We start from the raw sequence: 18,102 nt of genomic DNA, 5'->3' as shown, positions 1-18,102 counted from the left end.
TTTGTTTGTTAGAGAGTTCTGGGAGAAGGGAAGAGGATGGAACATGTTGCAACCCTAGACTCACATGCAGTGTGTGTGGTTGTGTGTGTGTGTGCGTGTGTGTATTTGCAGACATTGAATGATTGCACAGAGGGTCAAGCATGGAAGGGGTTACAGATGCTCTTGACACATGAGATCCTGTCACTCTTTTCAGTTTAACCTATCAAAGTCCAAAATACACTTAATTCCCACAGGGTTAATTTTGATCCTCACAATTTCCTCACAGCTGTGTTTAGCATTCCAGCAGTATGCTAACCTGACTGGGTTTAAAGGCCCTAAAAAGGCAGCTATGCTGTATTAGAAAGCATTACACAGCATTAGAAAGCATTAGAAACATATTGTTGTTGAAAACAGAGGTCTTTCTTTGTTATATAAGCAGGAAAAAATGGGTTACAGGGACAGGGGTTAGTGTGCCTTGATATGCAAAACCCAAATAAAAGCCCAAGGGCAAATGGGGATGGAGAAGGGAGGACAAGCGGCAAGCAGGAAGGCATCATGAGACCATGTGCTTCATTCTCAAATAATCACAAACTGAGAGTCAAGCAGTATCCTCTTGCAACCGTTTCACAATCAGCCATTATTCCCAATATATGAATGTCTCTTCACTGGCTCAGTCCACAGGGTAGAGCACCCTCAGCTAAATGTCATGATGGATCTGAGAAGATGAAAGGAAGGCTTTATTGTCCACCTGAGAGTCAGAGTTACAACAAAACATGTTCCTGTTTTGGTCTCTCCCCTCCTTTGCAGTAACCCAGCTGACCCGTAGTGCCTTCTCAGAAATCATGAGACAGAGAAGTCAGTGCACCATGGGCCAGCTGTGAATCATCCGAATGTCTATAGCATGACTAAATCATCTATGTCTTCCTTCCTTCCATGTAGCCTGCCGCCTTGTACCAGAGCAGAGATGGCTGGGATCACTGTATGCAGCGGCCATCTTAGTCTGATTTTCATTTTTAAAAAATTTTAAAAAGTTCTGTGTAGTATTTAATGTTCTTATTAACTTGGAAGTGAACAAATATGCTTGCTTTGTGCAAAGGTATGTTATTATTATTGCAACTATCCAAAACAATGTTGCATTCTGTCCAGATTATTTTCCAGAATAAGCTGCATGCTCATAAAATATGCTCAAAGCATAACATGGGCGCATGTCTCAGCCTAAACTTCACCTGCTGCAGACTGATCGGTTTCTGTTGGTCAGAGCGTATTTTGATCTACTGATTGAAATTACTTTGCTGACAATTTGTAATTGCTGACAATGTTTGGGACACACAACTTTCTATCTGCATCAGTATTTTGCAATGCTTCTGTTAAACCCACTTCAGTATTTGTATTCCTGTCCATTCTGTCTTTAGGATTAAAATGTTACACACACACACACAAATACAAGAATCTGGACCAAATCAAACCTCCCAAAAACAAGTCAAATGTAATCCTTCCATTTTCTGTCCATCTCTGCTGTCCTTCTTTAATCTGAGCAGCAACAGGCCATGACCTCCACCTTTAGCCCAGAGATGCATCCAGAAGATGGGAGCTTGACTGCCTCTCTGCACAAACTAAGCAGTTAACAAGTCATATGGGTTCCTGAAGGACACAGATAACATGGTGGAGACAGCAGGTGTGTGTTCAAGTAAGAGCTGGTAAAAACTCCAAAAAGGAAAGGGATAGGAGCAGAGGAAACAGCTCCACTCATTCCTTCATGTTAAACAAACAAGCAGAATAAAGGTCACTTTTGTCTGTGAACACACACAACCACGAACAGACCTACTGACACACTGAGAGGCTTCCCCTCAGCGGGGATTGGACGAGGGAGAGAGAGGGTGCAAGTCTTTTCCTCCACAGCTACTACCAGAAGCTCTGTCAGAGCGGGTATGAGAGCGCGGCTGTGATGATGAGCGAAGACTCTTAGACCAACCTCCTGTCAGTTCTGTCACTAGTCTGTGTTCTGGACTTTGAATGGATTCCAAACTCCTGATTGCACCGGGGATCCCGACACCGGACCCGACCGCCCGTGCACCATGGAATGTCAGCTCCATCACCCCGCACCGGCTCATGGAGCTATCACCGGTGGAAACAACTGTAAGTGTCAGTGGCATCTCGTGCTTTTTTTTTTTTGCCGGACCTTTTTGTGTATAGTCTGTCGCGGCAGTGTCACCACAGCGCACAGGTGCTGTTTTCATTCCTCTAACAGATCATTCATAAAATGTGAGAGAAAAGTAGAGCCAGATCTTAACTCTGAATGAATGAATCACACCATCCCACTCTGCGCATCTGCTCTCCGCTTTATTCAGCAGCAGAGCGAGAGCGCAGCGCTAGTCCCGTGATCCCTGCTGCCAGCATGTCGCCTCTGTGCGTCTTGATTTCGGGGGCGCAAAATGAAATTAAAGTCTGGCAATTCTATTTTTTCACAGTATTTCCTTCAAATGAGCGGAGTAATAGTTTGTCTCGGTCTGACTTTCACTCAGCAGTTTTGATATTTATTTGCCCTGTTAACTCATCAACACATGCACTGATACGGTGTAGTTCAACAAGTGTGAACGCTTCGCTTTGACTTTGAAGCTTAGACCTGCAGGCTTCAGTCAGCGTTTGTGGTCAGGTGGTCATGGCGGGAGTGCTGGGAAAGTTGATATTGGAGCGGTGCCTGGGGGCAGCTTCTGCAGAGACAGATGGGATCTTCTACCCGGCAATAAGTGTGGTTTTCATTTAAAAAGTCTCCTCAGAACTCTCCTTTCCTCTCACTCACTGTTTGTTGCCTTTTCTGTCTCGTTATCAGCTCTCTAATCTGAAAGCAACACAAACGATGTGTTAATGTGTTTACCTGTAAAAGAAGACACAAGATGAAATGTCCCTGTGTGATCTCATCCTAATTGACCATTGCCATTTATCTGCCAACACATTGATGGGCTGATTAAGGACTTGAGGTGTGGCGAATTCAGTGAGAGGAGTTTCAGCTGTGCATTCATCAATACTGTTAAGTGACAGAGGAAAACGTTTACAGACAAATAGACAGGATGGTGGTTTAGCAGCTATTGATTGCTACATTAGCATTCTTTGGAGATGGTGTACATGGTGGTATGTGGGTAATCAATCATTTTTTTAGAGCCACCCTCAAGAGGCCATTGGATGAACTGTTGCTGTCTTCCACATTTGCTTCTTTTCTCTCTTCTTGCTTCTTTTTTCTCTTTCTGGGTGAAAGTGTGGAACAGTGTTGGTTTTGGGATTCTTCATGTGAGGAAATGTTTAAGTATTAGACTATGATTTTACGTTTAAAAGATGGTGTCACAACCACAGACCAGACAGCTAAAGTCTACATCAGAGATATTTGGTTATACTATTTGGAATAAAATACATTTTCTATAACCGTTGCTGTAGTTATTTCCTATAACCTAAATTACATGCAAGTTAAGTGCCCCTTTTTACAGTTGACGCCTGTGGCTCTGTGTGTCTGTATAATATGTGACTGACTCAGATCTATCACAAAAAACTTTTCAGTATAATAATAATTTATTTAGGGTATAATACACTAAGGCAGGTTAAAATAATCGAGCAGCATGACATCTTTACTCTCCATCTGAATCCAGAGATCTCCCAGCAGTACAGTCCTCTCTGTCTGCCTGCAGCATTCAGCTGTTGTCATGGCCCAAAAGTGTTGTTTAAAGATCTTGTATTAACGATAAGAGCTCTCCTTCGATCATTTACGCTATTACATACATACACAAACATGCAGTGACGTGAGAGAGTGAGACATCTTTGTTATAAAGGATCATTCTAGCACCATGAGAATAGATGATAGACGAACATTAAAACATTTTCTGAATGGTCAGATCAATGTATTGGGCAGGTATTATACTAGTTATCTACATTACCAAAAGTGCAAACCAAAATTTAGGCATGTGTTTTTGTGTGTGTTTAATTCAAATTTAATTATACTACCATTATCATCCTCAGATCTCTCTTCCTAATCTTCATTTTCTGTCTTGTTTATTTCACCGTGCATCAGACAGGTGCCAGATCATTTACATTTATATTACTACTCTACTGATGAGGAAAACACCCAGAATCCTTGACACCCTGGTATCAGTGCACACTCTCAGACATAAAGCATAGAGATATTTAAATCCCTCCTCCTACTCTAATCATGCAGAAGAAGAAGATCCTGCAGGAGATGGAGAAACAGGATGGCGGAATTAAACAAGCATGTGATTCATCACATTGCTAATGATGGCGTGGGATGAATGGCACTGAAAAATTTATAAGGCTCAGGGGATAATTTAAGCCAGAATTAAAATGAATATTAAAACAGAAAAGAAGAAATCAATCTTTTTATAGCACTCAGGATAATGCAAGGATAATTTTATTACTGAATACATGGTTGTACTTTAATCCATGTCCTAGAATAAAGATGTGAAGAGTTTGTAGTGACACCACAAATCAGGTGAACAGGGCACACTTTTTCAGGAGGTTCACCAGCAGCACTCCCAATAAATATAGATGTAAACCTTACTGCAAAGTCTACTGTTGTTTTTTTTGTTTTTTAGATTTTTTTTTTCTAATTTGAAGCATTGGATGCAACAATAACCACCAGTTGCAAACTGCTGAAAAAAAATCTCTCAGGAAGAAGCAGCTTTTTTTAATAATACATTACATTTCTTTTGTTTTCAGCACATTTCTGAGCAGCTGCTGCACCTGAAGGCCCATAGAACTATTTTAGAAATCATGTCTGGAATCCCCACACACTCCCCTGCATGAACACTTTTCTTTTGTGTCTCTCACTGATGGATGCACATGTGTACACACACACAGTTGGTCACCAGGGCTACCTCTGCTAAGCTAAGTCTTACTCGGCTTCCCTCAGCATTTACAATTGGAACACACACACAGACCTGCGTGCATTAATCCCGTGTGTGTGTTTCTGTGTGTTGTTTCAACATCTGCTCCAGCAGTCCCACTTTTTTGCAGTGTCACAAGCTTCCATTGCTAAAAAGTAATGAAGTGGTTATGTAAGCAAATGAGTGACAAGCTCATGTGGAATAGGAAAAGGGAAAATTTGGTAGACAGATGTGGAATGTAAACACACAAGCTGTCAAAAGTCCCCTGTAGCAATCAGGAAATCAGGATCCTAATATCAACCAATCACCAATTCCTTCCTTTTTTCTATTACTAGGGTTCCATGGTTCCAAACCACGTGTTTCCAACTGTAGACGTCCCAGATCACGCTCACTACACCATTGGAGTTGTCATCCTCGCTGTTGGCATCACAGGCATGGTGGGAAACTTCCTGGTCATATATGCTTTCTGCAGGTTGGTTTTCTTTCACAAAAATGTAATCAATACACCTGTTCAACACAACTGGATTTGAGTTCTGACATGAATGACAACAGTAACAGCTCCTTGCGTGTGTGTATGTGTGCATATGTGTATGCAGGAGCCGGAGCTTGCGGACACCATCCAATATTTTCATTATCAATCTGGCTGTCACTGATTTCCTCATGTGTATCACCCAAACACCGGTCTTCTTCATCACCAGCATGCACAAACACTGGATCTTTGGAAAGAAAGGTAATGCACACATACACACACAAAAAGATGCGGGACTTTCCAACTCCTTAAATGCACCATGTGTGAAAAAACCTTATTAAACGTGTCTCAACTGAAACATAGATATTTGCACAGAATTTTGTTAAAAGCAAAAGAATTCTACACTTCTCAGTACAATTTAGAAGGCATGATCAGCAGTCATGTGATATGTGGGCTTTCTACAGTTGGTGATCAGAGAAAAAACTAGTTTGTATCAGCTATAAGAATTTTAGTTTTGTAAAAATGATAATTAAAAATGAACTCTAAAACTCTTCTCACTAAATAACTGTAACTGCACAAATACAGATCTGAGTTCTCCCTGGTTGCACAGTTGTGCTGTTTCCATAGAGACTTAATGACAATATATATATATAACAATAACCAGTTTGGTTATTGGAGTTCAGAGGGTTAACAGCTACCAGCAGCATAGCAACAATGAGCAAGCAGTTTTCTCTGATTGTTTGCTGTGTTTGCATGGCTTCTGGTTAGTCAGGTAAAGTCTACACAACTGGACATTTAAACATCATTTCATGGGGACCACGTTCCCTATAAGACTAAGGAGAAGGTAATAACAACAGCAGCCTAAACACAGTTTTTATTCTTTCTCTTACATGCATCTGCACACTCCCACATGAATTCCTCAAGGACCTGTATTGTTAACCTGCCCATTTGAGTGTGACACACAGCTCAATAGAGATTCCATGCACACACAAGCTCACACACAAAGACCTGCTATCCTCCATCACTCCTATCTGCCAGTGTGGACAGCACCAGAGGCCTACGCTGCATCCAAATTCTATTGATCATGAAACAGGACTGCACTTTGATAGCATGTCTTACATGAGTGCCTTTGGCAGGAAGGTTGGACCACAGTATGTATCGTACCACAGTGTGCAACCTAGTGGGAACAGATAGATGGAGGCTGCACACTCCACTGATCAAACACTGATAGTTGAAACGCTGTGTGTTCCTCGAGGAGTTGTCCTGACCTTGATGAAGACAATGCCAATCGTTGGCAGATCTCAAGCTCTAGTCTCATTTGTGCTTACTGCAGGAGGATTGACTTATTAACCATTTAAAAGTCAGAGAGAGAGATTTCTGAAATAATAAAGATTAAATAGTAAGTCCATATTTCATCACTCTCTGCCTTGTCTGCCCAGTTGATCCTATTATCTTTTCCAAATTGTCTTTGGGATCTTGAAGAATGTCTCCAGTATACGTCTGTCCAGCAATATTACAGCTGATCTGTGAATCCTGAAAAGTTTGTGGCTTTTAAAATCAAATAAATTGTTTTTTTAATGATTTAGTCTGCCTCACTACTGAGAGGACTTCATTCTATAAGGTACTTCCCTGTACTCCAGTCATTCTGCTAAATGCATCCATAATGTATGAAGAAATCTAATACACCTCTTCACACAAACTCACTGATAAAATACAAACACTCAGTCATCACTCTCTCAGCTGCTGTCCCTGCAGGGTTTGAGCAGTGTGATGACTACCAACCATCATCCAATCACATCCAGACACACAACAAAATCTGAAGTCTGTCCCCTTTGTGAAGAAAGTAAAACAAATACTACAGAGGGATTTATGGCTGCCTTCCAGTCCCATGCCTCTATACATTATTTAGTATTAGTCCTTTCCTGTACCCAGTTTGCAGTGTATTCCAAGCCAGCACACTGTGTTGGTTTTCCTTATCCACTATTCTCTGTGCTGTGAGAAAACATTAAAATTAAAGAAAGTAAAATGCAGATGTCATTTTGCTGTATTCTAGATTAAATGAAGGAGCCCTGACCATGCTATTCACAACATGTAAAATATATCACCAAGATGATCAGAGTTCAAAATGTTGTGATGTTGCCATGTGTCCCAGCTGTATCCAAACTGCACGCATGTTAATATATCCGTACTTTTAAGGGCAGCAGCAGTATGTACTGAAACTTAAACAATGGATGTTGGAACACAGCCATTTGTGCTGTGTATCACTACATCTGCATGTCCATGAGTGTTTGACAGCCTTTCCTACTGAGGGTAATCATGTCCAGGCTGCGACCTGCAGATGTTTTTAAGAGGATATTTTTAAAATATTTAAAGAAGGTGTTTAATAGGATTCTGTAATGAACTGATAAGAAAAAAATTCAAGAACCTGACATACCTGAAGCTTGTACTCCACATAAGGAACAAAAACATGAGGCAGAGACTGCAACCTTGTTCGGATTAATACCTAATACTGTAGATCAATACTTTGTACTCCTGTAACATGTTACTGTGGGCTCACAAATTTTAAATGGGTATTTACAGTTTTTGTGTGTTGGGATGTATATGTCAAGCTTGAGGTCAACTACAACATGAACAAAAATATTTATTCTTCCTCTCCCCCCACCAGGTTGTGAGTTGTATGCCTTCTGTGGAGCGCTGTTTGGTATCTGCAGCATGATGACGCTGATGGTGATTGCGGTGGACCGGTACACGGTGATCACCCGTCCTCTGGCCTCCCTGGGGGCGATGTCTCGTAAAAAAGCTCTCAGTATTGTGGCTGCAGCCTGGGTCTACTCGATGGGTTGGAGCCTCCCACCATTCTTTGGCTGGAGTGAGTGGTGTCTTTATTTATCAGTGTGATTCCTCTGAGGGATTCAGCATGCTGAGTAGTTCTCTTTCAATGTTTGGACTGCTGACTTGTCAAATTCTTGTTGAAATGTGTTCTGCTATGTCTTGCTTTTCCAGTTGACATAAACACGCTTCATATAAAATCAGATATCAGACATTGCATCTTAACATTGTCTGGTGATTAAAATGCGTTACTTGTATTGTTTTTTTCTCGGCTGTATAAGCTCCCATATGGGCCTATATGTTGCTGTTAACATGTCAGCATCTGTTAGGTTAGTTGTCTATATCTTCACACACACACATAATTAAAAATGTAAAGTGAAAAGCTGCAAATCTTCATCCTGAAAAACTACAGGGTGAAATGCAACACAGTGAGCGTGAGGGAAGGAAAATACCCAACATGTGCACATAATTGTGTGATTTAGAGAGCCTTCAAGTGAGTCCAATGTTACACTTTCCACATCCATGAGAAATGTCAGCTACTGAGCACGTAGCCACTAATGTGTTGTGTCTGCTCTGTCTTATCTAATGACCCCGTGCTACAACAGCAGTAACAGTGCAAGTTGCATAAAAAATGTTGGGCATGTGGAGAGAGACAGCACAGAGGCTCATGATCACACTTGATCACTCGTGCAGTCATGGACGTGGAAAGATGGGCTCCAGACAAGCCACTTTTGTGCCATACTCACATTCTTTTCTACATTATTGCATATATATGGTGGATTAACATTTGTACGCTTTCACAGATTAATTCCTTGCAGCCATTTTGTGTATTTATTCAGACAAATGTGGTTTTGGTTACATGTAGCTAATGTAGAAATTTCTGTTACCAGTCGTCGGGTCTGCTTCAGTGGCTGTTTCCCACTAACAATCCTCTCAGGTTTTTAATCCCCTACTGGCACAACAACTTAACACAACATGTGCTAAAAGTGACTTATGGCTTCCTTCCATGTCTGCAGAAAAGGTGAGAAGCCTGTGGCTCTGCGATAAAACATCGTGTGTGTGTGTGTGTGTGGTTAGCTGAGTTTTAATGTGTAGGTTCAGACACAGCTGTGTATCTTTTTGTGTTTTCTTTAAGTGAAATAAGGAATGTTGCCCTATATAGGATCAGGTATATATACCCAACACTGCAGCAGTATGATGGATTTTGCTCCTGGGTCACTGAGGTTAACTTCTAGCAGACTGTAAGGGAACAGTTGTAAAATACTGCATACATTTGTACAATATAGTTTAACACAACAAGCCTTCAAAGACTACTCCAAATATGGAGAGATATGTCCTTCTCTTCCCTGGTAGCTGAAGTGGATCCTTCATGGCTACATTTTATATATATATAAAATTACTAGCACTTGTAAGAGAAAATGAAATGTTGGCAACAATTGCAAATGTTAAGGAGCATTACCATATGACAGCTGACACAAATAGGAACGGCTCTATGGCTAAACTCTTGTTTAACAAGGAGGCAGGGGCTGCATCCTTCAAAGACTGCTCTGTGGAAGCCTGTATGTCCTTGAATGTATGTACTTCCATGTCTGTTACCTTCACTGGCATTTAAATAGAGGAAGTATGTAGGCTTCCACAGAGTGAAGATGAACAACGCTGTGCAATACTGGAAATTAACAGCCATTGTCAGACTTTATAGCGGACTGAAGAGATAACTAGAGTGTTTGTCTTCCCACAGGTGCCTACGTCCCAGAAGGTCTTATGACGTCTTGCTCTTGGGACTACATGACGTTCACACCTTCGGTCCGCTCCTACACCATGCTGCTCTTCACCTTTGTCTTCTTCATTCCTCTGTCTGTCATCATCTTCTGCTACTGCTGCATCTTCAGAGCAATCAGACACACAACAAGGTTGGTACATGAATACAAACAGTGGTTATGGTTAGTTATTCTCCAATGATCTTCCTCACACTACTACAGGCGCTGATGAAGACACAAGTGTCACAAACTGCAGTCTTGTTGATTAACGATGTGTCTGGGTTCCTCTATCGATTTCCGTTTCGCTCAGCCTCACACTGCCTGCCTAGTCAACCTCAACCATGTGGGGCATGAGGGAAGTCTGTGTGACACAAGCACACAAGACACAAATAAATTAATATCCATAGAAATAAATGAACTATAAATGTGTCTGTGTGTGGCAGAGCGATAACTAAGATCAACTGTGAGGGGACTAGAGACTCTGCAAAGAGGTTCCATAAAATGAAGAGTGAATGGAAGATGGCCAAAATTGCCCTCATTGTTATCCTGCTGTTTGTCATCTCCTGGGCACCTTACTCCTGCGCAGCCCTCACTGCATTTGCTGGGTAAGTACACGTGTGTGAGCATGTGTTGTTTGTGATCAGACCTGGAGGGAGACATTTTTACTGTCTAGGAATGCCTAAAAATACTAAACCGTATATTTGGTGTGGGGTTTATTCATGATAATGTAGCGCTGACTTTAACTCGGTCTGGAAAAAAACTCTGTGCTGCTGACAACTCTTGATTGCATGACTACTTCTAGGTGAAAAGGCTTGTTCATAGTCACAAATCTACACAATCGTCAGCTGACTCCACAGTACTGACTCAAGTTTAAGGACTTTCTCAAAGACATTTATACAGCTCATTATTTTAGACTTTATGACCCAGAACTGTTTTGGTGGGAGATGGAAAGCCTTAGGCAGGGAAACCAGCAGCAAAGAGCTGATGGCACAGAACAGAGGAGGCATCCATGATAGTAAAGAGGAACTAATATCAGAGCTTTCTAATGAGAAATGTGGAGGGAAATCAGCTGATATTTCAGCTCTAGATTTGCTTTGCATAAAGGTCAGTTACTAATTTTATGGGTTTAAAAGCATAAATCCAACATTGAATGTGATCCTGAGTCCCTGAACACAGCACATTATGGCACATCTTAGGCAAATGTGTCTCATTTCCTTCTCTCATTTTTCTTCTTGCCATCTGTGTCTGGGCCGTCTTCCTCTCAGGTACGCTGACATGTTGACTCCCTATATGAACTCTGTTCCTGCTGTGATCGCCAAAGCATCTGCTATCCACAACCCCATCATATATGCCATCACACATCCCAAATACAGGTAGGACCCGCACTCAGGTGTTGAATTTGAGCTTAAATCTAATAGATGGTGTCAAAGCAGGTGCTAACAAAGAAGTGTCAGAATCAAATAAAAATACTTTTAATATTGCCACACATGCAAATATGTGTTTGATACCATTTGACAGTGTAAACCTGAGCATAATGATGATAGTCTGCCAGCTTTTGTTCAGGTCGTTCTCCTCGTCTGAGCAAACCTAACATTTGTTTTGAGTGTCCACTGTAATCAATAGCATGGGTGTTGTCTCCCAGTCTGTATTCAAATAATCATTAATAATTCAGTTTGTGGTCACTGCAGAAAGATAAGATACCACTTTGCATTATCAGATCAAACAGAACTAAAGATCGCTTTTGAGTGTACAAGCTGTTCAGTGGTTTTATTTTTTGGTGATTTGGATGATCCAGCTTGCATTGTTTCCCATTTTTTTGTTTCTTATTTAAACACCAAGCTAGATGGTTAGGATGTGAGCTAAGGATACTATGAATGAAAAATACAAAATGTGTAATAGTACAATATGATCTGACATCCTAAACATTCTCACTTTGGAAATTTAAAATATTAAGAATTATTTAAAAAATCATTTGCACAAATAGCAGATTCCTCTCAGCATAGCTATAGCCTGGATATGTGTCTCTGCTCAAGGTTTCTTTGCCACTGTTTGCCTGTGCTTGCTCAGGAGTCAGGCTCTGGTTTTCTGTAAATCATCTAGAGACAATTGTAATTGTAAAGGACACAATATAAATAAAATTGAACTAAGCTGAATAGAGTTGGCTAGCCATCCGCATTCTTTTTCTATTGTATCCAAAGAATTAGTCGGGTCTCTGTAGATCTTGGATTTCTATGGAGCAGTAAAAAAACACACAGAATAAACTGCCTCTGGATAGACATACAAACAATCAGAGAGACAGCAGGCAGAGAAAGCAGGAGGTCATCACATAAAGTCGGCCGCTTACCATTGGTACAATATGGTTTGACTGAGTGAAACTGGCAGTAAAGAGGAGGTAATCACCAACACACGGCCAGGCAGCACAACTAGGAGGCCACGATTGACTCTATTATGTCACAAAGTGTTTGGCTGATCTGCAAGTATTCTACTGTTGTGCAGAGTAGAGAGAAAAATGTAGAGGTTGTAAAAAAGCAAACCAGAAAATATCATCAGCATTGGGATCAGTATGTTGTTTTATTGTAACTCCTGTGGACATGTAGAAAATGTTTATGTGGATTCCAGTTTATTGTATTTTATATATTAAATGGTATATGTGTCATACTGCACAACATATTTGTGTTCTCTGTGTCTAGCCATGATCGTGCTTATTCCAGAGAAGCAGGACTTCATATTGCAGTAAAGCCTGAGCTCACACTGACTACAACTGTGAGAGTAGTGGACGAACAGCCAGATTCTGCTATTGGCTCACAGGATTAAAAGTGCACATTGGTCTAATTTAGATCGGGTTGTGATTTTTACAGGTCAGCAATCAGCAAGTACATTCCCTACCTCGGGGTGTTGCTGTGCGTTACTGGCAGAGACCGCTTCAGCAGCAGCAGCTTCCAGTCCACTCGTCGATCAACCCTCACCAGCCAATCAGAGTGCAGAGGCCCCAGCAAGCCACACAACTCCTCACAGTCAGAGAGCGAATCAGTGAGTGTACCTCATATCCAATGTGGTCTCTGTCCGGTTGGGAATTACCATGTGTTGATTTTGTTTCTCTCACGCTGTCTCAGGGCCGGTTCTCAGACACGGAGGAGGACTGCTCATCTCGAACGCCTGTTAGCCGTCATCTGTCCTGTGGCATCAAACAAGGGCGCCATGCCAGCCACAGGTCAAAGGTCAGAGGTCACAGTACAGCAGAGTTTGAGAGAGCGCCCTCCCACAACCCCTCTGACTCAGCCTTATGTAAACTTTCACCAATCACTGTAAGTGTAAAAATGCTTTTATACACAAATCAGACACAAGTTTTGTGTTGTTTGAAAGTCACACAGTGAATGTAAGGGTGCAGTTTAACATTTCTGTGGAAGTATTGCAACTTTCTGATGGAAGGTTTTGCTTCTGTTTTGTCATTATGTCAAAGCTGATCTAAACATTCACTTACTAAGTTTGAATGGTGAGGTCATGTTGTTTTGGTGTCCTGTTAAAGTCAATAGAATTCATGTTTATGTCCCGATTCCGTGGCATGTAACTCTAGTTGGAGTTTTCTCAAAATCCCGATTGGACACTTCACTGTGTAACTTAGCTCTGCAGGTCCCCTCTATATATGGCTGATTGTCCTGTAGGGTTTGACTTCCACTGTTTCAGTCTTACTTTTTCAGCCTGAGGTCTCATGTGGGGCACTTCCTGCTTCTTAGCTCCAAACATGTGGTCCCATATTTGGCTTCTAAACACCTGATTATTTTGGAATGTATGTCTCCAAACTGCCTTTGTTTTGCTCTCTCTGGTCACACTATGAATTTATAGCGTCTTTAATAGCACTTTAAATGCACTGACTTTAAATGCACTTTAAATGCACTTTAAATGCATGTACAAGGGCAAGCAGGTGTTTACCTGCTTGCCCTTGTACATGCATACATAAAAACTCTAAGGTGGGTATATACTACTGCCCTGCCCCTTCACAAGGATATGTGAAAAGGGTGGCAGAACACACAGAGGATGGTGACAGCCAGAACCACTACACTGAGCTACAAAACTGCTCCTCATTAAGGTGACGTAATTTAGGGGTCATCCAGATGAAAATTATCAGATTAGCTCCTTTGTACTATGACCATTGTCCTGTTTCACACTGTGAAACATTTACTTCAAACAAACCAGAGAGGTCACTGAAGACTTCCTATTGACAATGTAATCAGAAATGAATGAACAGTTTCACAGTTAATCAAGAACTAATCATTATCCAGTGATTCATGTATCTCCCTCTGTTCTCTAAAAACTCACTACAATCACCTACAGAGCCTGATTTGTAATTATTCATTCACTCTCACAGCAGCACGCTGTCAAACAGTAACAGCTTGTTCTATGTGGGACAGTCAGTAATATAGAGCATTTCCGTCTCTCTATAATCATCTTAGTTCACAGAAAAAAGCATGAGCCACCCACATGTATGCACATATGCAAATACACACATACAGGCATGCTGCCATGCAGGCCAGGCTCACTGAGGACTCCACTACAGAGAGGGCCCAAGTACTAATCCAGTAATCTGGGTCTTAATCCACAGCTTGTATGATGCGATCCCATGTTTCAACATAGTGAACTCATTGGCAGACAAAGACGGCTGATTCTTAGGAGCGTCTGACCTCCATCTGTTTCATCTTTAAAACTATGATATACACACACATGCATATTTCCTTTAACTGTCTTTGAATCACACATAAGATGTTTTTCAATTTAAGAGATGTATTTTTAAGTCGAAAAGTTGCAGTTTGTTGTAGCTACCATTTAGTTTAACTGCATGAACTACATCTCACACAGCAAAACCAGTATGGCACATATCACCTCAAATTTCAGAATAAGGGAAAATATATTGTATGAAACCTCTAAAAACAAAAAAACAAAAACACATTTCAAGTGGCCCCTGAATGCATCGTGTGTAGCATGTGGATCCCTTGGAGATGATTTAACATAATTTACACATGATTATGTTGAGTTTACCTCATTATTACCCAATTAGATGGCCACTGTTTTTTTAACTGCCTAATTATCCCTGGTTAAAACAATGTGTCACACTTAATGTGGCTCGTCAATAGATAACACTGTCAGTCCACTCCTCTCTGAGAATGTTCTTTAATCACTTTTAAGCTTAGAGTCTTTGCCTGAGAAGGATTTTCAGAATCTTTGAGAATGTCGCCTCAGGTTCACATTTAAAGTTTCATGTAGGCCTACATTACATAAGAGTGAACGATACAAAAGATCTTTTGAGTGTGACTAACAATAAATGTCTGTGTTTCTGTCTGTGCTGTTCAGACTCTGACAGAGCCTGAAGACATCTCCATGTCAGACATCAGTCTGCCGCCAACCAGTCACCTGCCTGCTGCTGTAAGAATCCACCTCTGACTCTACGTTGCACATGTACAGTAATGCTTGGTTTCTGTATTTCTGCATAAATATGACTCAAAACATCAGTACATTTTCACACACGGAATCCAGTCAAACAAATGAGACATTAATATATTTAACATCTCTGTTAACTTCTGATCAGTCGTCCATAACAGCTTGGAGGATTTTAGCCCATTCTTAATGCAGAACAGCTTTAACGACTCTTTTTCTAAGGTCCTTTGTAATTTTGTGACATCACTTTCACAAACATGTTCAAACAGGGCAGTCACTCTATGGTTTTCTAATTCTATGGATTAAAAACGCCATAACAGGTGGACTCTCTAACATGGCCTTCTAATTAACTACTAATCCAGAGATCCACATACTTCTGCAACTCACAGATATGAAATATGGTTGTTGAATGAATTAATGTCAAAGTACTGTCTCTGTTTGTTTGGGGTTCTGTTGACGTTGTGTCATACTTATGCAGATATACAGAAAACCTCCTACACTGTTTGTTTATAACATCCCTGTGTTCTAAAGTCCTTGCTGCGCTACACAATCTAGCCAATCTAGTCATCCATGCAGTGTTGTCATTTACTCTGACATCAGAATCCTTGGAAGCTGCCATTTGTCATACTTTACTCGCAAATCCTCTGATTGTGTCTGAACTGCTCATCATTATTAGAATGTGAATTGATTGGTTGTAATGACAACACTGTTCCACAGAGTGGACATGAATAAAAGTTGGTTTCATGTTTTTATTTTTTTGTTTAAATATGCTCATCTACAGTATTTTGCTAGTGCATAGCTATTGATTCAATGGGTCATCATAGTTATTCACTCTATCAAGGGTTTATGTGGGAAAACCATTCATCAATCCAGCCAATCAATGCCTTTGATCAAGTGTGACTGTTTCTTGACTTTGGTTGACAAGTTAAGTGGGCGAAAGCTGTATTGATCCCAAACAGCTGATCATTCTCTTAACCCCCTCAACAGCCTCCTGTCACTGTAGACATGTTGAGTAATAGTCTCTCTCTCTCTCTCTCTCTCTCTCTCTCTCTCTGCACAGCTGGATAACGTGAGAGAGTCGGCTACATCATCCATTATTGTCACCTCAATATCTAGCCCATCTATATTGAATAGCCCTCCAGGTTACCACGGCAACCCCAAAATGACCAAAACCTACAGCCCTGTAGCCAAGGAGCCCCTCAGCATAGCCAGGTTTGAGACAACAGCCCTGCAATGAACGGCATAGTGCAACTGTGTGAACAGTGTTCACACGGTGTTTCCTGTGACAGGTTTCTGTACCAGCATGCCACTTATTCGTTTTGGTAACACTTTTTTTTTTCGCGCATGCAGTGTACATGAATGCCCAGTAAGTTTATGTACACACACAGAGCCCTGGCTGTATTCATTATGGAACCAGCAGTCACTGCAGCAGGGTGTTTGGTTTCCATTTTATCACATTTGTAAGTTGTAGAGGTCCTTCCTGCTGCCCTCTAGTGGCCAATAGCTGAAATACAGTTTCCAGAATTTCAGCTTTGGTTTTCATTGTTCGGCTCCATGCTGTACATTGGCTGGAGCTTAAATAAAACTGCTCACTGCAGTGGCATTTAGTGGTCATAATACACTGCAGCTTCAGTGTCTCCCATTAACTGGGTAATCATGAGCACACACACGCCTAAAGAGGATACACGTTTTTCTCCTTTGGCTTTTTGTCATTGATTTTTCCATTCCTGGTGACACTGAGTACAAAAACTGTGTCACAACAGCGTAGTAGTACATCACCCGACGACACAGTGTGAATGTTGATGCACTGGACTCAGTACTGTATATTGCATTCCTTTCAATGCCATACTTGCTTCAGTATAGTGCGAGTGACAGTCATATTTCAAAACTTTGTCTCGTTCCCTTTGAGATTCCTGTGTTCATTGTGTCATTGACTATGATTGTAAAAAACATTTTCTTCACATTGCAGACATCAGATTATATGAATTAAATATTATATTATCAAGGCAACAAATGCTGATATATTACCAATGTTGCTCTTATGTGTCTTCAAAATCCATCAATTTAATTCATCCATCAAGAATAGATAGGATATATATTGGCAAACTATTAAATTAAATTAAATTCTGCTTTAATGGAGTGATGTTTTATGAAGTTATCTTGTTTTCTTCTGATAAAATGTTCGGTGTTGTTTTATTTATTTTTCTAAATAAAAATGTTGCTAATGCTGCAGTAATGTATCTTTATGATTTATAGAGGGTTGGAAGTCATGATGCTGGTCCCACAGGCATTGGTTGTGTTTGTTACGTCCAAAAGGATACTGGCTGTTGTAGACTGTGCTAAGCTATAAGTCCATGGTAAGCATCCAGACCATGTGGAAATACAGTTTCCAGCTTTAACAGCTACTCCACAGACTTTGTTGGTAAGTAAGCTGGGAGCAGGCTGCATGGAGACGTTGTTCATTTACACACCAATTGTAACCATATAAAGCTGGTTTTAGGTATCATAGTGATTGTGGTTGCGCAACTCTTAATGCGTCATCTGTGTACCAGTGTCCAGCTGACTCTGTGTGAATGGAGATCCATCCAATGCAGCAGGACCAGCAGGAACATCCTGCAACATGACGGTCGATTCTGAACTCCGTTTGACCTGAGGCCTCTGCATGGAGCTAAAGCATGAGCTGTATTTGCATGAGGTGGAGGATAGAGGTGTCATTCACAGCCAGCAAAGAGCCTCCTTCGTGTTAGAGGAA

General features: G+C 40.9%; 1 protein-coding gene across 1 annotated transcript; it reads left to right on the top strand.

Moving 5' to 3' along the window:
* The first annotated feature begins 1,992 nt into the window (after nt 1-1,992).
* LOC114452021 (melanopsin-A-like) lies at nt 1,993-16,587 on the top strand. Its single transcript, XM_028431086.1, has 11 exons — nt 1,993-2,115; nt 5,201-5,337; nt 5,462-5,595; nt 8,000-8,203; nt 9,902-10,073; nt 10,364-10,525; nt 11,186-11,293; nt 12,779-12,950; nt 13,034-13,225; nt 15,267-15,338; nt 16,411-16,587. Exons 1-11 carry the CDS (start codon nt 1,993-1,995, stop codon nt 16,585-16,587), a joined length of 1,653 nt encoding a protein of 550 aa, XP_028286887.1.
* The last annotated feature ends 1,515 nt before the right edge of the window (nt 16,588-18,102 follow it).

The sequence above is a fragment of the Parambassis ranga genome, chromosome 19 (assembly GCF_900634625.1).
Source record: "Parambassis ranga chromosome 19, fParRan2.1, whole genome shotgun sequence".
In the NCBI taxonomy this organism is placed as follows: Eukaryota; Metazoa; Chordata; class Actinopteri; family Ambassidae; genus Parambassis; species Parambassis ranga.
The sequence above is the reverse complement of the archived record's forward strand: the minus strand, read 5'-3'. Positions and strand labels throughout refer to the sequence as shown.

Excerpts from the sequence above, each read along its gene's own strand:
- LOC114452021 (XM_028431086.1), top strand. The coding sequence starts at position 1,993 with ATGGATTCCAAACTCCTGATTGCACCGGGGATCCCGACACCGGACCCG. Across the intron at positions 10,526-11,185 it reads GCCCTCACTGCATTTGCTGG|GTACGCTGACATGTTGACTC; the intron begins GTAAGTACACGT and ends TCTTCCTCTCAG. Across the intron at positions 13,226-15,266 it reads GTAAACTTTCACCAATCACT|ACTCTGACAGAGCCTGAAGA; the intron begins GTAAGTGTAAAA and ends TGTGCTGTTCAG.